The sequence below is a fragment of the Labeo rohita genome, chromosome 15, assembly GCF_022985175.1.
Source record: "Labeo rohita strain BAU-BD-2019 chromosome 15, IGBB_LRoh.1.0, whole genome shotgun sequence".
Classification (NCBI taxonomy): Eukaryota; Metazoa; Chordata; class Actinopteri; order Cypriniformes; family Cyprinidae; genus Labeo; species Labeo rohita.
In genome coordinates this window covers 16,488,142-16,513,278 of record NC_066883.1, presented here as the reverse complement: position 1 = coordinate 16,513,278, position 25,137 = coordinate 16,488,142, and the positions used below count along the sequence as shown (strand labels likewise).

Below are 25,137 nucleotides of genomic sequence, written 5' to 3'. Positions count from 1 at the left end.
CAGGAGAAACACTGTGCTCAATGATAACACCCAGAATGCTTTTCAGTCTACAAATTGCCAACATTTACTGTAGATTTATTGTGGTAACACTAACTACACCATGGTGTTGTGTCAGAATTGTTTATTATATCATTAATATAGACATGTATTAAAGGAGTAATGGAACATAACAGTATTTTTGTGATTTAATCTAGAGCATTTGTGCATTTATTCTATGTGTTTTTCATAAAAATACCTGAAAACCATAATTATATTTTTACCATGGTATTTGCTATATGTTTTATTTTAACTGTGTTACCATGATCTAAATGTATGCTATTATGGAAGACCAGTGGTTAATGTTGATAGAACTCGTTCAGAAAAAATTAATTTCACCATCTAAAAATGAGGTTGTTACTATTTTTACTGATGTTACCATTTTTGATAATGGATATAAATATCGATCTGCTTACCAACTCAAGCTGCTGTCAAATGTGCATTTCAAAACAAAAAGATGTATTATTATTAATATTGCAGGCTTCACTGCAAACTGTGCTAAAGATGCATGTCATCAAAGTCAGACAACACCAATCTGCTTCATGCATATTAAAACATGCCGGTACTAAATATTTCTCAAAACTTTTATATTGAGATATTTATTTTAAAGGATCACTCCACTTTTTTTGAAAATAGGCTCATTGTACAACTCTCCTAGAGTTAAACAGTTACGTTTTATCGTTTTCGAATCCGTTCAGCCGATCTCTGGGTCTGGCGGTAGCACTTTTAGCATAGCTTAGCATAGATCATTGAGTCAGATTAGACCGTTAGCATCTCGCTCAAAAATGACCATATATAACGCGATATTTTTCCTATTTAAAACTTGACTCTTCTGTAGTTACATCGTGTACTAAGACTGACGGAAAATGAAAAGTTGCGATTTTTCTAGGAACTTTGCTGCCATATCATGGGTGCAGCAGGCACAATAATATTACGTAGCGCCTGAAAGCGACCGGCACTAAGATTGTGTAGATGCAGAGTTGCAGCCAGCAAAGTTTCTTGATTATTACGTCGAAATGAGAGTATAGTTCCTAGCCATATTGGCCTAGAAATGACCTGTCTTTGTACAGGACGTAACTACGGATGAGTCAAGTTTTAAATAGGAAAAATATGGAATCTCTTTGGTCATTTTTGAGCGAGATGCTAACGGTCTAATCGGATTCAATGATCTATGCTAAGCTATGCTAAAAGTGCTACCGCCAGACCCTGAGATTGACTGAATGGATTCGAAAATGGTAAAACTCAACTGTTTAACTCTAGGGGAGTTGGAAAATGAGCCTATTATTTAAAAGTGGAAAAGGAAAAATGATTGGAAAAGTGTAAGAATTCGAAAGTGTGAAGTGTTTCATGTTCTGACCATAAAGAGTAGTTTATAATCACAATTACTGGTATGTTTTCTACAAATTTCAAGAAATAAAGAAATAAAAATATGAAACTTTGTGATAATTATCGATATTGTGATATTTTTTGCTTGTATCGCTCATCCCTATTTGAACCGTATCATTGATATAAATCTCATCTATTGTTTTCTGGTGTTCGTTCCAGGTCAGCAGCACAGGGGCGGAGGTGGTGGAATGGGTCGGGGCCGTGGGCGACGAGACAATGATCTGATTGGGCAGACCGTCCGTATATCCCAGGGACCATACAAAGGTTAAATGAAGGATTTTTTTGTGAAATAGTATTTTTGTATAAATTGCTTCGCATTTTATAACGTGTTAAGTGTGGCTTCAGTGTCCATTCATTTTATGTCTTGTTTTCATGTAAGCCACAGGTTTCCTAACTTCTTATTAATTTCCACAGGCTATATTGGAGTGGTGAAGGATGCCACAGAATCAACCGCTAGGGTAGAGCTCCACTCAACTTGCCAGACCATCTCTGTGGACCGACAGCGTCTTACAACTGTGTATGCTGTCGTGCACAAGCATTTATACTTTCTCTGCTTCCACATTAGTTTTTTCCACCATGTGGCTAATTTTATGACTACTAGCTGCCAATAAAAGCCAGTAGACTCGGCTCTGCTTAACACATTTACACCACAACACATTTTTACACGAGAATCCTAGCTCTTAGTCTCCCAGCCACTGTTCGACAGTTCTGCCTCATAACACGTTAGACTGGGCATGCGTTAATCCTGGAACATATTTGCATATTACATACCCCAGATTGCTTGGTAGGTATGTTTTTAATTCTCTTCTGCTCACCAAGCCTGCATTTATTTGATCCAAAATACAGCAAAAGCAGTAATATTGTGAAATATTTTTACTATTTAAAACACCTGCTTTCTATTTGAATTTATTTTCGAATGTTATTTATTATAGTGATGCAAAGCTGACTTTTCAGCATCATTTCTCCAGTGTTCAGTGTCACAAGGATGCTTTAAATTGATCAAAAGTGAAAGATTTCTGTTTCAGATAAAGGCTGTTCTTCTGAACTTTCTATTCATCAAAGAAACCTGAAAAAATTCTAGTCAGCTGTTTTCAACATCATAATTATAATAATAAATGTTCAGTATATTGGAATGATTTCTGACAGATCATGTGACTGGAGTAATGACGCAGCTTTAAAATTACAGGAATAAATTACATTTTAAAATTTATTGAAGTAGAAAATTTTAAATGGTCAAAATATTTCAAAATTTTAGTTTTTGCTGTACTTTAGATCAAATAAATGCAGGCTTGGTGAGCAGGATCAATTTCTTGCATCCTTGTTAAATAAAAAATATTAATTTCTTGCAAAAATATCTTACTGACTTCAGGCTTTTAAATAGTTGTGTATATTTGATATCTTGACTGTTTTTAACTTTTGTTCTCCTTAATTTTTTTTGAGTTTTTTTTAAACACCACAATCATTTTGCTTTCTTTGAATCAGCGGTGGCAAAGAAAGACAAGGAAGGACTTCCACCCATTTACGAACCCCGTTGTATGGTTCCCAGACGCCCATTTATGGAACTGGCTCACGTACCCCCATGTATGGTAGCCAGACACCCCTCCACGATGGTAAGAAATGCCAAAATATGTTGTTTTAAACTTATGTGTTCTGCAACACAGTATTATTATTATTTTTAAACCCATCTTTAATTGCTCACAGGAAGCCGTACTCCTCATTATGGCTCCCAGACTCCTTTGCACGATGGGAGCAGGACGCCAGGTCAGAGCGGCGCATGGGATCCCAACAATCCAAACACACCATCACGGTAAGAAGCAGAGCAAGACAAATACGCACATGCAATCAAACAGTCCCACATACCTCAAGTCGTTTTTTTTCTGTTTTCAGGCCTGATGAAGAATACGAGTTCGCCTATGATGACGAGCCCTCTCCGTCTCCTCAAGGCTATGGCGGTACGCCCAACCCTCAGACTCCTGGCTACCCAGAAGTACCCTCCCCACAGGTCAACCCTCAGTACAACCCTCAGACTCCTGGGACTCCCGCCATGTGAGGGCTCATTCAGATGCTGGATGCTTTTGTTCTGGCTTGAGAACATCTAAAACTGAGTATGTTTTTGCAACCTAGGTACAACACCGACCAGTACTCCCCATATGCAGCGCCCTCTCCGCAAGGGTCCTACCAGCCAAGCCCCAGCCCACAGAGTTACCACCAAGTGGCCCCAAGCCCAGTGGGATACCAAAACACGCACTCGCCCGCCAGTTACCACCCTACTCCGTCACCCATGGCCTACCAGGTACTATAATATAGTGCCTTGCAAAAATATTCGTACCCCTTCAGTTTTTTTTCCACATTTTGTTATGTTGCAGCCTTATGCTAAATTACTTTTTTTTTTTTTTTTTTTTTCTCCCCCCACATCAATTTACACTCTATACACCATAATGACAAAGCAAAAAACTGATTTGTGACAGCTTTGCAAATTTATTAACAATGAAATAACTATGAATGAAATAACTACATTACATTCAGAGTGTTCATCCGCTTAACTTAGTACTTAGTTGAAGCACCTGTACAGCCTCAAGTCTTTTTGGGTGTGATGCAGCAAGCTTCGCATATCCGCATTTGGCAATTTTCTGGCATTCTTCGCCTCACCTCTTCACCTCTCAAACTCTGTCAGCTTGGATGGGAAATCATTTGGCATTGACATTTTCAGGTTTCTCCAGAAATATTTGATTGCGTTCAAGCCCAGGCTCTGGCTGGGCCACTCAAGGACATTCACAGAGTTGTCTATAAGCCACTCTTGCTGTGTGCTTAGGGTCATTGTCCTGCTGGAATGTGAATCTTCTGCCTAGTCTGAGGTTCTGAATGCTCTGGACTGGGTTTCATTAAAGGAACACTCCACTTTTTTTGAAAATAGGCTCATTGTCCAACTCCCCTAGAGTTAAACAGTTGAGTTTTACCATTTTTTTTTAATCCATTCAGCCGATCTCTGGGTCTGGCGGTAGCACTTTAAGCATAGCTTAGCATAGATCATTGAATCTGATTAGACTGTTAGCATCTCGCTCAAAAATGACCATATACAATGATATTACGCAGCGCCTGAAAGTGCACTAAGCGCACTAAGTTTGTGTAGATGCAGAGTTTCAGCCGGCAGAGTTGACGGCTGTGTAATATCATTGCGCCTCCTGCACCCATGATACGGCAGCAAAGTTCCTTGATTATTACGCCAAAATGAGAGTATAGTTCCTAGCCATATCGACCTAGAAAATCACAACTTTTTATTTTTTCTAGATCAAATATTTTTCAGTAATTTTTTTTTTTTTTTTTTTTTTTTTTCTTCATCTTATGACGTTCATCTCATGATAGAACTAGTAGTGAAAACGAAGCGAGATGAGTGGTTTATGCAAATTCTGTACATTACTAGCTTGCAGCAATACGTTTTTTTTTTTTTTTTTTTTTTTTTCTCTGATAATTGGCTGCACAAACAGTATTGAGTTGAACTGTGCTCCATGTGATCTTCAGGCGAGTCCAAGTCCCAGTCCGGTAGGGTACAGTCCAATGACTCCTGGAGCACCATCTCCAGGAGGCTACAACCCTCACACCCCTGGATCTAACATTGACCAGGCCTCCAACGACTGGGTCACCACAGATATCATGGTGCGTGTGAAAGACACATTCCTAGACGGAGGAGTCATCAATCAAACCGGTGTCATCAGGAGTGTCACCGTGAGTGAAGTTTATTATGATTTTAATCTTGTTTTTTTTTTTTTTTTTTTTTTGGGATCTAGATGTACTGTGATTTTAAAGCAAGAACCTGCAGGCAGAAGCATGTGAAGTTTGGATTTGCATATTGTATGTGCTGTGCTGAGATGCCCGTGGCAGATTTAAGATTTGGCAGTGGATTATGTCTCTGTGATACAATCCATTCTATGTTAGATTTTACAATGATTCGTGTTCTGATATGTTGTTTGTCGTTGTTAAGACATCACAAATGTACTCTGATTTATCCATGAGAAATTTCTTCTTTCACGTAGGGGGGGATGTGCTCCGTTTTCCTGCAAGAGACAGAGAAGGTCGTTAGCATTTCAAGTGAACACTTGGAACCTGTTACACCAACCAAAAACAACAAGGTACTGCTTAACTTATTGAACCAAACGTGATTGATTTTCTTGTGATTTTAGGTAATCTCGAGGTCCGTTATTTTGATTAAAATATTTGATTTTATCTTGTCTTTTTTGCTCTATGAACACCGTTTTGAACAGTTATTTGTACCACTTCATAGGCCTTGAATGGTTAAATACACTCACTTGTATTTCAGAAAGCCTGTCTTTGCAAGTAGCCTTGTAAACAGTAAGTTAGGTCTTAAGTAAAAGCAAAAAGCTGAGAAAGAAAACACATGTAACAGTATGTTGTATCTGGGCAGCTCTTAAAGTGACAGCAGTCTTAATATTCTTGCTGTCTTTCATTCATGTTAATCAAACAACAAAAGAGAGAAATTCTCTCGCTGCTCTTGACTAAATCACACTTGTAACTTTTAATAAGAAGAAATATACAGTTGAGGTCAAAAGTTTACATACACCTTGCAAAATCTGCAAAATGTTAATAATTTGACCAAAATAAGAGGGATCATACAAAATGCATGTTATTGTTTTTTATTTAGATAAGATATTTCACATAAAAGACATTTAAGTATATGACATTGGACAACAAAACCAGTCTTAAGTAGCATGGGTATATTTGTAGCAACAGCCAAAAATGCATTGTGTGGGTCAAAATGATTGATTTTTCTTTTATGGCAAGATTTTCAGTAAAGATCATGTTCCTTAAAGATATTTTGTAAGTGTCCTACCTTAAATGTATCAACACTTAATTTTTGATTAGTAATATGCATTGCTGAAAACTTAATTTGGACACCTTTAAAGGCAATTTTCTTAATATTTTGTTTTTTTTTTTTTTGTTTGTTTGTTTTTTTTTGCACCCTCAGATTCTGGATTTTTAAATAGTTGTATCTCGGCCAAATATTGTCCTATCATAACAAACCATACATCATTCAGATGATGTATACTTACGACTGCTTTTGTGGTCCAGGGTCACACAAAATCCACAAGAAAAAATTGTTGAATTTATAAAAATGACCCGGTTAAAATATTTATTTTACACAGTGAAGAATATGCAGTGTTTTTATATATTTGATTACTTAATGCAATGTATGTAGCGTTTCTTAATTTATTTTTTTTATTTTTTTTGTCCTACTGCTTATAATTAGTTTATTATTCTTATTTAATTGTTGACTGTTTGCTTGTCTTTTGTTTTTAACTTGTAATTAGTTTTTTGTGATACACTGGTGACAAGAATTATGAAATTTCTATGGTATAGAAAAATGGGTATTAAAAAGACCTTAATTTAAAGCAAAAGTAACTATATTGCAATATGTATATATCGACACTGTAGAATAAAAGTATTCATGTGACCCTGGACGATAAAACCAGTCAATTTTTTGAAATTAGGATTTATACATTATTTGAATAAATAAGCTTTCCACTGATGTATGGTTTGTTAGGATAGGACAATATTGGTTGAGATACAACTGTATGAAAATGAGGGTGCAAAAAAAATCAAAATCTTGGGAAAATCTATATTGAGAAAATGTTCTTAGCAATGCATATTACTAATCAGAAATGAAGTTTTGACATATTTATGGTAGGAAATTTACAAAATATCTTCAAGGAACATGATCTTTACTTAATATCCTAATGATTTTTGATCCCCCTATATATTTTCGACCCATACAATGTATTGTTGGCTATTGCTACAAATATACCCATGCTACCTACAACTGGTTTTGTGGTCCAGGGTCACATTTTGTGACATAAAATTTTGGGAGTCAGTGTCAACTGCAAAGATGAAGTTAATGAAGCTGACAAGTATAGAAGATAGAAGTATAGAAGATGTACCTTCAGAGAGAAATCATTGTTTTATACATATTTTGAACTGTCAAATGGTTGCTCTCTGTGAGCTACTGGTGCTACCTGTTGCTGTTTTTACTGTAACACAACTCTGGAAATAAATTACTGATACAATGCTACATTGTGTAGATTTTGGTTGTAATTTTCAGTCGAAGGGCAAAAAGAGAAGAGATGTAAGTCTTCACTGCTTTTTTAGCAATAAGAAGAGGAGAAAGAATGGGAAGATGCCTGTGGACGAATAAAACTTCTTAAAGACTCACATCTTTGTTCTCACCACTTCAGCCCTGATGTTTTTGAGGCTTTTAGTAGACCACAGTTACTGAAAGAGCTCACAAATGATGTAAACATGCCGATTCAGGGGGCGTTTAGACTCTTTGTGGGGAAAATCGGTGGTACAGCATTTGGTTTAAGCCTACACTGTAAAAAACAATTTGTTGAGTCAACTTAAAATAATTTGTAACCTGGCTGCCTTAAAATTTTAAGTTCAGTCAACTCAAAAGTTTATTCAACTTGAAATGTTAAATTATACTAAGTGACATCTTGGATATTTGAGTTGAATCAACTTAAAATTTTAAGGCAGCTGGGTTACCCATCTGTTAAGTTTAGCAAACACAAATATCTAAGTTGTTACTTAGTACAACTTAACATTTCAAGTTGACTAAACTTATTTTAGTTGACTCAACTTAAAATTTTAAGGCAGCAGGGTAACAAGTTATTTTAAGCTGACTCAACGAATTGTGTTTTTTATTTTTTACAGTGTATGCTTTTTCAGTAGCTGTGGTCATCATATCAGTATTTTTATTTTCCGAGTTGTGTTGCAGTAAAAATAGCAACAGGTAGCACCAGTAGCTCACAGAGAGCAAATGTTTTATGTAATCAAAATAATGGCACCCACACAGTCCAAAATATGTACACGGACCAAAATTATAAATACAACACTTTTGTTTTTGCCCCCATTTTTCATGAGCTGAACTCAGAGATCTAAGACTTTTCTATGTACAAAAAGGCCTGTTTCTCTCAAATATTGTTCACAAATCTGTCTAAATCTGTGTTAGTGAGCACTTCTCCTTTGCCGAGATAATCCATCCACCTCACAGGAGTGGCATATCAAGATGCTGATTAGACAGCATGATTATTGCACAGATGTGCCTTAGGCTGACCACAATAAAAGGCCACTCTAAAATGTGCAGCTTTATCACACAGCACAATGCCACAGAAGTTGCAAGTTTTGAGGAAGCGTGCAGTTGGCGTGGTGACTGAGGAATGTCCACCCGAGCTGTTGCCTGTGAATTGAGTGTTCATTTCTCTACCATAATCCGTCTCCAAAAGCATTTCAGAAAATTTGGCAGTACATCCAACCGGCCTCACAACCACAGACCACGTGTTAACCACACCAGCCCAGGACCTTCACATCCAGCATCTTCACCTCCAAGATTGTCCGAGACCAGCCACTCGGACAGCTGCTGCAACAATCGGTTTGCATAACCAAAGAATTTCTGCACAAACTGTCAGAAATTGTCTCAGGGAAGCTCATCTGCATGTTTGTCGTCCTCATCGGGGTCTCGACCTGACTGCAGTTCGTCGTCTTAACCGACTTGAGTGGGCAAATGCTCACATTCGATGGCGTCTGGCACTTTGGAGAGGTGTTCTCTTCACGGATGAATCCCGGTTTTCACTGTACAGGGCAGATGGCAGACAGCGTGTATGGCGTTGTGTGGGTAAGCGGTTTGCTGATGTCAACGTTGTGGATCGAGTGGCACATGGTGGCGGTGGGTTTATGGTATGGGCAGGCGTATGTTATGAACAACAAACGCAGGTGTGAGTTCAGAACACACTTTGAGTTCAGCTCATGAAAAATGGGGGCAAAAACAAAAGTGTTTCATTTATAATTTTGGTTAGTGTATAAAATTGTGAATTTTTTTTTTTTTTTTTTTTTTTTTTTTTGAAGTGACAAATCTTTTGTACCCTTGACAGTTTCAAGTGATGTATTAATCTTATTTGTATGAGAAGTTTGTTTTACTGTTATAGGGAAAAAACGCCAGTGAAAGTGCAAACAGCTCCATGTTGTGCAATTGCATGCGAACAGCTTCCACACTCCGCACCCTTGGAAATGTGCCTAAAAGCATGTTTAATCTTGCTCATGAAGTCCAGCTGTAATGTATTATACATAATATAAATAAACTTTAAAGTGTTATTATAGTTTAATTATACAATTGTTTTACATGCTATAGAATGCAATAAAATTTACACAAAACACCAAACCAATAATTGACGGTTATTGCTGTAATAAATACATGCAACTTTTATTCATAAATCATTTAAATTCATAAACGCATACAGAAACTGTTAGGCCTTTTGTGGGAAGTACTAAATTCAAAGATTTTAGAGGACAGCAAGACCACAATCATGAATCACCACAGCTGCAAGAACCACTAAAGCATATACTTGCCTGAAATCGCTCTTGTATTGAATCCATGCTGTTGACACTTAAGCAGCGAGAAATAATTATATATTTCATATATAATGAATGAGCAGTGAAGAGTTAAGGAAATAAACAGGTGCTCTCACCAAATCAGACATTCTAAATTCAGCTTCAGAAGCTTGGTATTATGTGTCGCAGTCATCTGTGTTGTTACAACAAATGTTCCTGCAACAATAATAAATGTGAATTTGTGCTTCTCAGGTGAAGGTGATTTTGGGAGAGGACAGGGAGGCCACAGGAGTCCTACTCAGTATTGATGGTGAAGATGGCATTGTTAGAATGGAGCTGGATGAGCAACTGAAGATTCTCAATTTGCGCTTCCTTGGGAAATTGGAAGTGTGAACACATTTAAACATTTTGCTATTCAAATGCAGATTAGTCACTTTCAGTGAGCTTTCTTTTTTTCTTATGTTTGCCATCATCTATGTTGCAAAATAGCTGGCCTTTTACACTTCCTTTTTTTTTTTTTTTACTTAGTTAAAGGTTTTAGTGGATAGTCTGTTTTCTGTTTGTGTCAGTGGTGTAGAAACATACTTTTGGCAGTCTGATTCCATGTCGAATAAAATGTGAACTGTGAGTTCCCAAATCCATCCATCCTGAGTGTTCGCATGAAATATTTAATAGCTGTTGGCTGTCCATTTTAAACATTTTACTGCCATTCAGACCATCAACCATTAAAAAGAAATCCATATTGAGTCACTTGAGTGATTTTGAGCTCCAGCAGATGAGATAAACCGCTGTGCTTTACGCCACAAGTTTATTTCAAATCATTGTCCATTACATTGAGTCGTTAATGTCAACAACAATTGATGTACATTCTGAGTGCATTAAAGGTCTTTCAAAAGCCTTTTCATCCTCTCCATTTTTTTTTTTTATTACCGCCTCACTAATGAGAAAAAAATGACCCAAGGTTAAGTACTTTAGGAATTGTATAACATTTTTATTAAAACATGCATCAGGCTTGAGAACTGGCAAAGGATAGTCAAACATGAAAGCAGTGAAAGTTTCAGCTTTTCTCAGTTACAGGGCTCATGAGGATTTTTGTAGTTAATTGGGACGTAAAAGATGGTGGTGTTCTTTGGACAGGGATGTCCTGTGCTTTGAAACAGTGACAACCTATCAAACTTTTGCTCTTGTTCTTCTTTGGGGCATCCAATGGTTTGGTTCCTGAAGAGATGGATCTTCAGCTGGATCCACGCTTCACGACCCTAAAAAAAATGAGGAAAGAACAGGTATGCTTTTGGGTTTAGGTTTATGTTTTAATACATTAAAACTCTTTTTAAAGGACCAAATTCAGTAAACACATTAATAAAGGAGAAGTCCATTTCCAAAACAAAGATTCACATATAATTTACTCACCCCCTTGTCAACCAAGATGTTCATGTCTGTCTTTCTTCAGTCGTAAAGAAATTGTTTTTTGAGGAAAACATTTCAGCATTTTTCTCCATATAATGGACTGGTATGGTGCCCCAATTTTGAACTTCCACAATGCAGTTTAAATGCGGCTTCAACTGATCCCAAATGCGGTTGTAAACGATCCCTTCACCCCAAGGGAGAAGGGTCTTATCTAGTGTAATGATCGGTTATTTTAATTGAAAAACCACAATCTAAATAGTTTAATCTCAAATGCTCGTCTTGTCTCGCTGTCTCTGAACTCTGTGTATTCTGACTCAGGACAGTTAGGGTATGTCGAAAAACTCCAATCATAGTTTCTCCCTCAATTGCAAAATCATCCTACATCACTGCAGAATTACAGACTCGGTCTTTGCAAAGTGAACATGCAAAGATGATCAAACACCCTTAACAAAAAAGGTAAAAGAGTGATATAGGGTGATTTTAAAGTTGAGGGAGAACATGAGATTGGAGTTTTTCGACATACCCTAAGTGTCACGACTCGGAACAAAAACAGTCCAGGCAGAGACGAGACAAGACAACCGATCATTTCGCTAGATAAGACCCTTCTTCTTCGGTTGGACTCGTTTACAACCACATTTGGGATCGTGTGAAGCTGCATTTATACTGTATTTTGAAGTTTCAACTCGGGGCACCATATCAGTCCATTATATGGAGAAAAATTCTGAAATGTTTTCCTCAAAAAACAATTTCTTTACGACTGAAGAAAAGAAATGCATGAACATCTTTGATGACAAGGGGGTGAGTACATCATATGTGAATCTTTGTTTTGGAAGTGGACTTCTCCTTTAATTGGGCTGTCAGTTTAACACGTTAAGTATTTATGAAAAAATAACGCGATTACATTTTTTAACACAGTTAATGCACTGGCCCTGCCCCCAGACCTGTACATCATATAGTTGAGTCTTGACAAATATGATGCAGGGCAAAAACTCCATAAATGAAGTTATGCCCTAAATTCAAGATATTGAGGCAAAAAAAATGCCCTGTATGTGTATAATGTTTGTATCACACAATATCACATGGCAGCAAGAGCAATATGGCACGAGTGCTGATTTTGTCCTGATCGATCATGAGCTTAAATGTGATTTTATACAACAATTCAGTAATAGTTGATATTGTGTTATATTTTAAACACAATATTATGTGGTTTTGCTCAATTTTGCAGAGAACATATACTTTGGAAGCCATAGCAGAATTGTTGCGCGTCTGCGAGCAACAGCAGTGTTTAGTTTATGAATGAATCTGCGTTTTGCACAAATCATGTGAATCATTAGCCGCATTTACATGTACACTTTTTTGTCATTCCGATTATAATCATTCCGATTGAAAGATGTGGTGGACTGTTTACATGATTAGGCATTAGGCCGTTAAGTGTTTTCCTTGTGGGAGGAAAACGTGTTCTTATTCTAGACTCATCTGCTTGTCTGTGCATGATACACTTTATTAATAATGTGTTTATTGAGATTGGTCTTTCAAAGGGGTCGTCGGATGCTAAGTTCACTTTTTCACGCTGTTTGAACATTAATGTGTGTTGGCAGTGTATGTACAAATCTACCCTGTAATGATAAAAATCCATGCAGTGGTTTTTAATTAATCTGTAAAAATAATATCCCCTTTTTCAAATCGAGCCATTCTCAGATGACTGTCAGTGTGGCCACTCCCACAATAGTTGATTGACATGAGCGTCTTAACTCAGATCAGCTGTAACAGTCCAACCTCCATGTTTTGATGCTGGAGCAGGGATGTAAGTTAAACAAGAATTGAGCGATTGAGGTGTTGTGTTGCTGGATGTAATAATGAACGTAGTGGTCGTCATTTACTCCCGACATCTGAGCCGCTGAAGATGCAGTAGATTACGTTTGTTTGTGAAGGGAATGCGCCTCCCGATCTACATATATCCGTCTATGTTTGCGCGAATCATTCGTGATCCAGCTTCACTTGCAGCAGAAGTGAGTATAAGGGTTTTTTTTATGAATCTTTGCGATCGCCTTTCCTAATAATGTGCTAGTTAGGAAGTTTAGCGGCTAAACGCGGTTAAAGTAAACAGGCTCGTCTCTCCACAGAGAGAAGAGAGGGGCGGGGCGAGCAGAGCTCATTTGCATTTAAAGCAGCCTCGACCAGAATGGGATGATTTTTGCAGAGCTGATTTTGGCAAGGAAAAATGGGTGTTGTTTTACACTGCCATTGAAAATTTTTAACCAAAGTATATTATAGACTTTTCATTAAGACCCTAAAGAATCATATCAACTTGTGGAAAATGGGCATCCGATGACCTCTCTAAAAACACTGTTTTAATGCTTTAAGCCACATTAAGCATTTTAGAATTTCCCTAGATTTACATTAATTATTTTACTTATTATAATTTCTGTGTAATGTTATTATGCCTGGGTATTAATACAGATTTTCCAATCCCAATTCATTTGAGTATATTTCTGTTAAAATGCCATTTTTGCTAGCATAAACGTGTGTGACTATTCACCTCATTTTTTTCTGTAAAACTGGACGCAGCAATTTATACATTTAATGGGTCCAGCTTCTGCTCTCATCTGCATCCAGCTATTTTTAGCTGAACAAAACAACTTGTTTTGCTGCTTGATATTGCAAACTGGTCTGTTCTACCATATTATTTTATAGTATTATCTTAATTATGTACACACTAGTTTGTACACAAAAGTTTTACCATTTACCATTTACTTAGTTATTCTTCGTTATTTTACTACAGTGTCTAATTAAGCAAAAGTCTCGAACATTCACAGAAATCACCTCACTTCCGCAATGAAAAATAAGGTGAATTAAACAAAATTTCTTGATATTCTGAACATAATATAGTAAATAGAATTTAACATTGCTTCTCTCACCTTGCTGTCTGTCACACATTGCAAATCGTAGTTTTGTCCAAGCAGTGGGGTCAAAACACTGCGTATATCGTCATGCTGCAAATCACATCATGGAAAGATGGATGAAGTGTTGGTTCCCAAATGTATAAACATGATTCATAGCCAATACAATAAACTTACTTTATATGACACATCACATGAGGTTTTGATTCCAGAGCTTTCCAAGACACTAGAAAAATATATAAATGGGAGAAAACAGATGAGCTCACGTTAAGATGATAACATGGTATATGTGCTAATAATACCCACTTATCAATGTCAAAGAGTTTCCGAAGCTTGACTGCGGCCTGGAAATAAAGAAGCGGTGAACCCATGGTCTCCTCACAGCCTGCACACGTCCCATGTTTAATCCATTCCTCCTTCCTGCCGGACCAAATGAAATCAATCACAGATGCTTCTTAGCGGTGAAAAATACTATCAGACATACCAGACATAATTAAAACGCTCTTTTTTTTTTTAGGGGTTCAAGTGCGTAGCGCTGAAACCCAATTTAATTGTTAGAATAGCCAAGGATCAGCGATCTCTATGTAAAACTGATCTGGCAAAACTGATCTTACCAAACCGTAAGTCGTAGAGACTTGAAACTTGAACAGATGGTAGTACTTACACCGTCTACGTCACCTGACTTGGGAGCTACAGCGATCAAAAGTACTAAATAGCTCATAACCGCTAAACTATTTGTCACAGGTCAAGTGTCTAACACCGTTGGAATCCTTAGCTCACGCCAAAGGAGGATTGAAATGTTCAGCCAGTTTGCATTTTTTTAACGATTTGGCCCAATCTGAACCAAACAAGTGCAGGAAGATTCTCTGAAGAGTGAACATCAATAATTATCAAAAAGAAAAACTTTGAACTTTCGACTCTCCGTCGCAAAGAGGTGCCAAAACGTTCGAAAAGGGGAACTTACTAGAACTGCTGTAACTATGAAAGGCATTAGATATCTTTTCCAAACGCACAATGCGTAAAAGCTGAATCTGAGGTCACGTGAAAAAAGTCATGGAGCTTAGCCACTTGGTGGTGCTATAAGAGGGAAAATGGCCATAACTACGCAACTGTTTGTCTAAGTGACATTAAAATTGGTACGCACGCTCTTGGTACAAAGTGCCACAACCATCTATAAGGGCATTTGCGAACCTCGAAAAACACGGCTGCCATTGACCGACAAAATCTGAGCACCTGTTTAGACATGCTTAAAGGAGGCCGATCGGAACAAAACACTTTGGGTCTGTTTGACTCACGGCCCTAAAGGTCTGTGAGAAATTTGAAAGAATTCGGATATCGCATTTTTCAACGGCATAAAAAGTTTTTTACACATATGCACGACATTCATATACAATAGACCTCCTCATTCTACACAACTTTGCCTCTAGAACCACTGCTGTCAATCAAAGCGTTTGTTAAATGATTGCGAAAATGTGAAAAACCTACTTTTTGCAAACTAGTCCTAGGTTTTTCACTCAATCTGGAAAAATCAACTACTATGCAATTCTCTGCACTCTCAAGGTCAAAAATTATCAAAAGAATGTTGAAATTTACCCTTTGGGAAGCTATAATGGAGTGGTTTAGAAAAGGGGTCTGTCCAAATAACCCCAAAAGCCTATAAAGCCTAAACAAAAACTCAAAACTTCACAAAACCTAGTGAGCAAATGCCACAGGTGATTCTAAACAAGCACAATTTTAGGGAGATCAGACCACAGCTGGCACTATAACAGTCATAAATGTTTAAAAAAACATCATATTTATATAATAAATTACCTGGATTTGACAAAAATGCCTCTTTTTTAAATAATTAATTTAGGTCGTTACATGTTTAAATAATATGTAACATCTTTTTCATATGTGCCTAAATGCCTTAAAGCGCTTGAACCCCAGCTATAATTTTGTTCTGTTCTGTGTAATTTATATATACTTTTTCATACTTTTCCAATTATACAATATATGATTAAACTTTTCTAGAGTCACGCAAAACTCCTGATCCCTACTAGAATGACTGGATTTTGCTCGCAACATTTTGCCAAGCAACGGTAAATGTGACAACACCTTTACTATGGAAATGCATGGTTCAGGGTGTGAGACGTAGAACATCCATCTCTTTTAGTTCATTGTCTGTATATTCCGGTTCTTCTTCTGTTTGTAAACAAAGCAGTGCATTCAGGTTCTATGTCAGAATGCCAGCTTCAGTGTCAGCAGCGCCACACGCATGCAATGTGGTACTCTCGTGTATCCTTGTTGATTCATAACATTACAGTTGAACCACTGATGTCACATGGACTATTTTATCAATGTCTTTATTACCTTGACCTTCAATGTGTCGTTGTATTGCTGTCTACGAAAGGTCAGAAAGCTTCCGGATTTCATGAAAAATATCTTAATTTGTGTTCTGAAGATGAACGATGGTCTTACGTGATTGGAACGACATGAGGGTGAGTAATTAATGACAGAAATGACATTTTTGGCTGTACTATCTCTTTAAATCACAAAACATTGAAAGATCATAGTTTGTGTTTACCAGAAGTAGAAGAAGTGCCTTCCTTTTATAAACGACGGCCACAGCTGAGTGAGGTCAGCCTCAATTTCCTAGACACAAAAACATGATGTTACATATTATATTTACTGTTTCAATAAATAAACAATAATAAAAACAAATAAACAGTGGGTTGAAGCATTTTTACCTGAAGATGGGAATGATATATGGGCCAACAGTCACAGCAGTGACCAGTATGTATAGGCCTAAAAGTCATTAGAAAATTTCAAAATAAAGAAATGAACAATAAGGTCAGAAATAACAAAAGAAAGACCAATCAAAAATGCAGAATGTTCATGTGAAATGTTAAAGGTGCAGTGTGTAAATTTAAGCAGCATCTAGTGGTGAGGTTGCACACTGCACATAGAGAAGCTACGGACAAAGACGTCATTGTCTGAGACAGCAAAGAGTAGCAGGTGGTAAATTAAAGAAGTCCACTTCCAAAACAAAGATTCAAATATAATATAGTGCAAAATATCGATTTGTAAGCAGAACCGCGGTGTATGTAGTAAGATAATAAAAACATAACGGTTCATTATGTAAGGTCTTTATGCACCTTTAAAAACATGGTTGTGTATATTATATTGCATTTCTGTCAGTAGATCATTCTAATTATTACACACTGCATCTTTAATTTACAGATGAGCAGGAGAACAACAACATTGAATTCCTCACCATAGACCATGGATGGTCCAGTATTGAACAGTATCTGGTATTTTGCAAATGGTTTTGTTGGTAAGACTCTGTGGGAGGACAAAAAAGTTAAGTTGAAATAACGTGAAAGGCAGAGCTGTTGGTTTTCACATGAAGCACAGATATCAAAATCAGTTGTCATATGCTTCATATGATTTCAGGCAGATTTCAATAGTCTTATATGAAGTTTACAAGCACTGCTGTAATATATAAAATATAAAGACATACTATACAGAAACTCCCAGGCCATTGAAGAGTGAGAAGCATACAAGTCCAGTTGCATGAGCTGAAAATGAAAAAGCAGTTGCACTTTTTCCTTTCTTTTTGCTGTACCATATCTCTTTAAATTCTATGCCACCCTGCATTTCTTTTATTGTCTATTTAATTTTTTATTTGAAGTATTAGTTCACTCCAAAATGAAAATATGCTGAATATTTACTCACCCGAGTTTCTTCGTCAGAATAGATTTGGAGAAATTTATCATTACATCACTTGCTCACCAGTGGATCCTCTGTGGTGAATGGGTGCCGTCAAAATGACAGTCCAAACAGTCCAAACGTTTTTTTCCACAAGATGTTCACTGATTGACTGGAGTGGTGTGGATTACTGTGATGTTTTTATCAGCTGTTTGGACTTTCTTTCTGACGGCACCCATTCACTGCAGAGGATGCATTGGTGAGCAAGTGATAAATTTCCCCAAATTTGTTCTGATGAAGAAACAAACTCATCTTGGATGGCCTGTGGGTGAGTACATGTTTGGCAAATTTTCCTTTTTGGGTGAACTTTTCCTTTAAATATTTGATTGACAAATTACTTCTTGTCTTTTCTAGTCAGTAACATTTACTAAACATGGTGATTAATTAATTAATAAATATTTGATTTATCTTACTGCCTTGTGACAGTCCCAGAACAGCGTCCGTCATCATTCGTGAAAACCCAACCAGTGACAAGAGCAGCGGTGCAGACCCAGAGGATGTGTTTAGCTGAAACAACACAGCACAATTCATTTTAAGCAAAATCTGTGTGTGTATAGAATTTAAAACAACTAGTCTGACTTCAGAAATGAGGTTATACGTAGCTGTTAAATATTAGAAAATACCTACCGTAGCTCATGTTGACCCTGCAGATGTGAGCTCCTGTGACACAGTGTCAGCTTCAGTTTCCTTTCCCCTGGTCCAGTGCAGAAGAGAAGCGAAACACACCACAACCAAGTGAATGTTCTATGTTTGCATGCTTAAGAAAAAGGAAGTGATACTGCCATGCATTATGATTAGAAAGCGACAGAGAGAAATTTCTTAACATGTCGCGCCTGTGAAATCTATATTCGGAGGCACTTGAAAGATGTGCATTCATAAAGTTATCTATAACCCACTTAAGGGTGAACAGGCTGAAATGAATGCTTTCTTTTAACCAAAATATTTTATATTGTAACAATTATAACAATTTTATATTGTTCACACATTCAGCTTTTTAAAATCATGACTTTGAATTAAATATGTACACACTGGCAATATTACATTATGTGTTATATAACATGATATTACTTCACAAAGCAAAATTTCACTTAAAATTGTTTTTGAAACATACTAACCAATCAAATTCTAATGTTATAGCTGAAAATCGAAATGACCAGATGGCTATATTTCATTATTTTATTTTTAATTTTATTCTATTTTATTTTTTGAAGGTTTGGTGAGCTTATTTTTCTGATGTTTTATTTCATTATTTTATTTTTAATTTTATTTTTAATTTTATTATATTTTAATTTTGAAGGTTTGGTAAGCTTATTTGTATGATGTGTTATTTCATTATTTTTATTTTTAATTTTATTATATTTTATTTTTGAAGGGTTGGTGAGCTTATTTTTCTGATGTTTTATTTCATTATTTTATTTTCAATTTTATTTTATTTTTAATTTAATTACATTTTTTTGAAGGTTTGGTAAACTTATTTGTCTGATGTTATTTCATTATTTTTATTTTCAAGTTTATTTTATTTCATTCTGTTTTATTTTTGAAGGGTTAGTAAGCTTATTTGTCTTATGTGTTTTTTCATTAGTTTTATGTTCAATTTTATTATATTATATTTTAATTTTGAAGGTTTGGTAAGCTTATTTGTCTGATGTGTTTTATCATAAGTTTCTTTAACATTTTATTTTTAATTTAAGTCTATTTTATTTTGATGTTTCGCTAAGCTAATTTTGTCTGATGTGTTATTTTGTTATTTTATTTAACATTTTATTTTAATTTAAGTCTATTTTATTTTGATGTTTCGCTAAGCTAATTTGTCTGATGTGTTATTTCATAATTTTATTTTCAATTTTATTTTATTTTTAATTTAATTACATTTTTTTTGAAGGTTTGGTAAACTTATTTGTCTGATGTTATTTCATTATTTTTATTTTCAAGTTTATTTTATTTCATTCTGTTTTATTTTTGAAGGGTTAGTAAGCTTATTTGTCTTATGTGTTTTTTCATTATTTTTATTTTCAATTTATTTTATTTTATTTTAAAGGTTTGATAAGCTTAATTTTCTGATGTTTTATTTCATTATTTTATTTTCAATTTTATTTATAATTTAGGGTTTGGTAAGCTAATTTGTCTGATGTGTTTTTTCATGAGTTTATTTAACATTTTATTTTTAATGTTATTCTATTTAATTTGAAAGGTTTGGTGAGCTTAATTGCCTTTTTTCATTATTTTAATTTCAATTTTATTTTATTTTTAATTTTATTTTTGAAGGTTTGGTGAGTTTATTTGTATGATGTGTTATTTCATTATTTTTATTTTCAATTTTATTTTATTTTTATTCAGTTTTATTTTTGAAGGTTTGGTAAGCTTTTTTGTGTGATGTGTTATTTCATTATTTTTATTTTTAGTTTATTTTTCATTTTATTCTATTTTATTTTTGAAGGTTTGGTAAGCTTATTTGTCTGATGTGTTATTTCATGACTTTATTTAACATTTTATTTTTAATTCGATTCTATTTTATTTTGATGATTCGCTAAGATAATTTGTCTGATGTGTTATTTCTTTATTTTATTTTTTTTTATTTATTATATTTTTAATTTAATTCTATTTTATTTTTTAAAGGTTTGGTAAGCTCATTTGTCTGATGTTATTTCATTATTTTTATTTCATTATTGCCCACAAGGCAATTATTTTTATATTCAAGTTTATTTTATTTCATTCTGTTTTATTTTTGAAGGCTTAGTAAGCTTATTTGTGTGATGTGTTATTTCATTCTTTTATTTTCAATTTTTTTTTTTTTTTTTTTTTTGAAGGTTTGGTAGGTGAATTTGCAAAATAGCTGTGGAAAAGTCCAACCAAAATCATGACAATATTTTAAGTGATAATATTAAAAATAATCTTTATTAAGAAAGGTTCATCTGTTGTAGAAATTATGACCCACATTCTTAGTAATATCAGACTTCGGGACAGTTATGAATTGTGTTAATATTAAATAATCTTTAACTTTAGGACCTTTGAACACGCTCAATTCATGACAAAATACAAGCATAGTTTAAGACATGTCAAGGTATTATGCTTCAGTGTAAAACATATTACAATATGTTTTGTAAACATGAAACATGAAAAATGACTTCTACTTTGGAGTTCAGTGTTGTATGTATTGAATTAGCTGGTGGCATGATCGTTTCCCCTGCCTGACTGCTTGGCTCCCGTTCAAAAGCTCTGCAATATGTGTGTGTCCTTGTAAGGGCCCCGACTAGACAAGAATCAACAAGCTCAACCGAGAGCAGCGTCGGACATGAGGCATTTACTGGTAAATACACTGCTGTACTTCTTTATTCTTCCATAGTCTGTGGCATAACAGCTGTAGAAGTGTTATCAGGAAGGATCTACTCCTAAAATACTTGTGAAACAGGAACTATGCCACACAATGATACTCGTACTGCAGACATTGCTTGGGAAAGCTAGTAGAAAGACGGTAGTCTTGTTATTGATACAAACAGATTTCGAATTTAGTTGTTTTTATGTTTTAATCTTTGGCAGTTCCCATGTTTTTTGAATGACTGATAGTCTTAAATGACCTCTAAAGAAAACACTCCGTCACTCAACAGCCATCTGAAACACATTCTTTATGAGCAAACAATCACTGTTTAACCTTTTAATCAAAACGGTTTGATTGTGCAAATAAACGTTTCAATCAGAAATCATTTTTAGTACTCTACATGGAATCAAACAGATCAAAGGTTTGCTTGAAAACTCCTGATTCATAGCTTCCAGCTATAATTCTGTTCTCATATAAAACGGACACAAGTGCTTTTTTAAATGGACATTGAGGAGGTCATGTCACCGTTAGCCTCTCCACATTTAGCATGCCTACATGCAGAAAAACACACACACGCTGCTGGACAGTGAAGTAAAAGGGGTGGGATGTTCTCAGCTCAACCCACTAGTGTGTACTACGTTCTGATTGGTTTGTTCCAGATGCCGGTGAGCAGCGATTGGCTAAAACCGCAGCTCATTTCTACACCACATGAGCTGGGTTGACCTTCAGAACCATAAAATGTTCTAAAAAGTTACCATGTTCTAAAATGTGACCCTGGACCACAAAACCAGTCTTAAGTCGCTGGGGTATATTTGTAGCCATAGCCAAAAAAATAGTAGTATGGGTCAAAGTTGATTTTTCTTTTATGCCAAAAATCATTAGGGAATTATGTAAAAATCATGTTCCATCAAGATATTTTGTAAAATTCCTACTGTAAATATATCCAAACTAATATTCATTATTAGAAACTTCATTTGGACAACGTCAAAGGTGATTTTCTCAATATTTTGATTTTTTTGCACCCTCAGATTCCACATATTCAAATATTTGTATCTCGACCAAATATTGTCCTATCATAACAAACCATACATCAATAGAATTATTTATTCAGCTTTCAGATGATGTATAAATCTCAATTTCAAAAAATTGACCCTTATAGTTTTGTGGTCCATGGTCACAAATGTGGTGTTTTAGAAATGACTAACATGTTGCTATCATGTTTCCACACATTACTAGCGTTTAAGCATGGTGTTACTATTTTAATATTTTAACATGATCCTAGCATGTTTTATCGCTTTGTTAGCAAGTTTCAAAATGTAGTTTTGAGGCTACTATTTTAGGCTTTACTAACATATTTTAGCATTGAACTAGCATGTTTTAGCACATTGCTATTGTTTTTCTATGTTTATCCACCTTTTTTTCCCGTACGAGTGGGCGCGGACATTTGAACATTTTATGGGTCTGGCTTCTGGTCTCATCCACGTCCAGCTATTTTTATTTGTACAAAACAGCTGGTTTTGCTGTTTGATATTGAAAATAACCACTATACGTTAATATTTTAATGTATTATCTCTTAATAATGAAAACACTCGTTTGTAGTGCAAATTGTTTTACTGCTTTCCCGTTGAAGAATAAGGTGGATTAACTGACATGACTGAAGTTTACTGAATATGCGTCAATAACTCACTTACTTCAAATGCAATGAAACTTCCGTTATTTCAGAGTATTCCCCCGGCTAGCCTCACGGGCTTTCAGCACAACCGTCCGGCAAATGAAAAACAAGGTGCCTGAGAGACAGAAGGTTTTCCTGGTAAGAATTTCAAATTAACATGATGTCAAAAATACACTCTCACACATCACAACATAACAGTTACGTAACGTATTCATACTTTTTGGTAATTTCATTACTTACCAATAGACAACGTAACCACCATGTCATATGCAGCATTCAGTTCAATTACCATTCCATTACCAACGCACAGCGTCGTCAGTACGTCCTCCTAACGTAACAAGATAACAAAGAACGTCTTAGATGTCCGTTTAGATGACGTGTGCATTGTGCACTGATTTATATTTGCACATTTCAGAGGTCAAATAAAAAACACACATGTAAAACACATTAAATAAAAATAGATGAATCTACAGAGCTAATTAATCTATAATCTATGGTGAATCTCTAGCCCTGAAATGTCTTCATCCAGTTGCTGTTTTCATTCAACAGCCTGTGCATCTTTATAGTGTAAACACATTTATGATTCTTTAGTAAACAACATGTACTTAGACAAGTAGTGGCAATAAAAATAGATAATCCAAAAATTTTAATTATGTCATAATTTACTCACCCTTACGTCATTGCAACAATACAATAATCTTTATTTTATTTACAAAAAAAAAAACAAAAAAAAAACAAACAAAAAAAAAAACACACACACACATGCACACACACATTTTTAAAGTCTATATGACCAGCGGAATTGGGCTACTTGAAAACATTCGCCACGGGCTGTTTTTCATGTTTGTAGGTTAAAACAACCCAAATAACATGATATTTAGCATCCTGGAATGCCAATTTTATCAGGGAAACCCCGCGAAAAAAAAACCCTAGTACTCGCGAATTGGGCGGGTTTTGTTGTGACAACTTGGCAACCCTGTATATGACTTTTTTCCTCTGCGAAACATAAAAGAAGATATTTTAAAGAATTGGTTGGCAACCAAACAGTTTCAGTTCCCATTGACTTCCACTGTATGTTTAAAGAAAATAAATAAATAATTATGAATAAATCCAAATAAATACGATGTATTCTATAACTAATCATGAATAAATCATTAAAGAACTGTTAATTAGTAATTATGACTAATATTAATAATAACATTCTTTGTGTATCTAATTGGAAGAAACATTATGTTTCTATCTACAAAGGACTTTTCAATTAATACAACCATACAAATTTTGCGTTGCACTGTGGCTGTACGTTGCAAGAGTAACATCATCTTTTCTTTGTAACACTTATCTGCACTTACAGGAGGATAATGGTCTGCCAGTCCACATTAAGGGAGGATCCACTGATGTCCTTCTCTACCGTTTGACCATGACCATCACAATTGCAGGTACAAAACCCTTCTGATCGATCATAACATGTATAACATGTACACCCCATGATTAAAAGAAGTCTTCTCTCTCTTTGTGGTTCTGTTTAGGCACTGGCTTTTCCTTATACTGGTTGCTGGTGGCCTGCCTGCCCAAGAGTAAAGCATAATTACTTTGATACTGCATGATGCTGTAAAAATCTATTACATTTCAAATACCTTAATAAAACACATATAATCTTACAACTACAACTTTTCTACAGAAGTGTTTGGTCTCTGCTGTTCAAAAGCTTTTGAAAAAAGTATTTACCTGAATGTACTTATGCTAACCAACATTATATATGTCTTTACTGTCACTTTCGGTCAATTTAATGCATCCTGGCTCAACATAAGTAAATGGTCGTGTATCATTGGCATGAATCAAGAATATGCACTTGGCGCCACCTAGTGCCCACAGCAAAACACGGCTTACTTGTATAAAAAGTTGTTTAGATGTATTTCAAAAAATGTGATCTAACTGCTTAATACATAAAAAATGAATTTCACTACAAAAACTGCTCACTGCTTATCGAATTGGGCTTGTGTGACAACAAGAGGTCCAAAAGGATACCAAACAATACTTTGAATGCTGTGAAAAATGATTTAATATTCTTAAAAGTCAGTTGCATTTCATACAAAGATGAAAAAAGCCCTTTTTTTAGTGGTTTTGGTACAGCATGCATAAGGTGAGGTAGCCTTTCTTCTCACTTCTAGGTAAAATTGCAAAAAGCATAGCTGCATTAAAAGAATTAACACTTTTGAGATTTCAGTGACAGAAAAAAATCCAGTTTTTATCAGGATTCAGGATAAACTTACATAAAA

General features: G+C 35.3%; 3 protein-coding genes across 4 annotated transcripts in view; 2 read left to right on the top strand and 1 right to left on the bottom strand.

Annotated features, from left to right (window-relative positions):
- The window catches only part of supt5h (SPT5 homolog, DSIF elongation factor subunit), a 29,357-nt gene extending 18,643 nt beyond the window's left edge, over positions 1-10,714 (top strand). Inside the window, exons 22-30 of the mRNA XM_051128556.1 lie at positions 1,582-1,686; positions 1,837-1,939; positions 2,905-3,032; positions 3,124-3,229; positions 3,310-3,468; positions 3,547-3,715; positions 4,942-5,145; positions 5,454-5,549; positions 10,069-10,714. Of these exons, the coding sequence (XP_050984513.1) occupies positions 1,582-1,686; positions 1,837-1,939; positions 2,905-3,032; positions 3,124-3,229; positions 3,310-3,468; positions 3,547-3,715; positions 4,942-5,145; positions 5,454-5,549; positions 10,069-10,209 (1,211 nt within the window). The 3' untranslated portion in view covers positions 10,210-10,714. The remainder of the gene's footprint in view (positions 1-1,581; positions 1,687-1,836; positions 1,940-2,904; positions 3,033-3,123; positions 3,230-3,309; positions 3,469-3,546; positions 3,716-4,941; positions 5,146-5,453; positions 5,550-10,068) is intronic.
- On the bottom strand, positions 10,706-22,997 carry rnaset2l (ribonuclease T2, like). 2 transcript variants are annotated; one of them, XM_051128558.1, is made up of 11 exons: positions 22,881-22,997; positions 18,501-18,567; positions 18,287-18,380; positions 17,626-17,683; positions 17,380-17,447; positions 16,853-16,910; positions 16,690-16,757; positions 14,430-14,543; positions 14,301-14,349; positions 14,142-14,216; positions 10,706-11,075 (listed from the first exon to the last, which is right to left on the bottom strand). In XM_051128558.1, exons 2-11 carry the CDS (start codon positions 18,508-18,510, stop codon positions 10,884-10,886), a joined length of 786 nt encoding a protein of 261 aa, XP_050984515.1. In that variant the 5' UTR covers positions 18,511-18,567; positions 22,881-22,997; the 3' UTR covers positions 10,706-10,883. The 2 variants fall into 2 exon arrangements, with proteins under 2 accessions (XP_050984515.1, XP_050984514.1); XM_051128557.1 differs by having other exon boundaries at positions 18,501-22,918.
- LOC127176780 (cytochrome c oxidase subunit 7A2, mitochondrial) lies at positions 22,941-24,528 on the top strand. Its single transcript, XM_051128559.1, has 3 exons — positions 22,941-22,999; positions 24,213-24,297; positions 24,388-24,528. The coding sequence occupies exons 1-3, from the start codon at positions 22,961-22,963 to the stop codon at positions 24,444-24,446; spliced, it is 183 nt and encodes a 60-aa protein (XP_050984516.1). The 5' UTR covers positions 22,941-22,960; the 3' UTR covers positions 24,447-24,528.
- The last annotated feature ends 609 nt before the right edge of the window (positions 24,529-25,137 follow it).

Coding starts and splice junctions, on each gene's coding strand:
- rnaset2l (XM_051128558.1), bottom strand. Junction 17,448..17,625: donor GGCCTGGGAGTTTCTGTATA/GTATGTCTTTAT, acceptor GTCCTCCCACAG/AGTCTTACCAACAAAACCAT. Junction 11,076..14,141: donor AATGTGTGACAGACAGCAAG/GTGAGAGAAGCA, acceptor CATTTTTTTTAG/GGTCGTGAAGCGTGGATCCA.
- LOC127176780 (XM_051128559.1), top strand. CDS start 22,961: ATGAAAAACAAGGTGCCTGAGAGACAGAAGGTTTTCCTG. Junction 23,000..24,212: donor AGAGACAGAAGGTTTTCCTG/GTAAGAATTTCA, acceptor CTGCACTTACAG/GAGGATAATGGTCTGCCAGT. Junction 24,298..24,387: donor CATGACCATCACAATTGCAG/GTACAAAACCCT, acceptor GGTTCTGTTTAG/GCACTGGCTTTTCCTTATAC.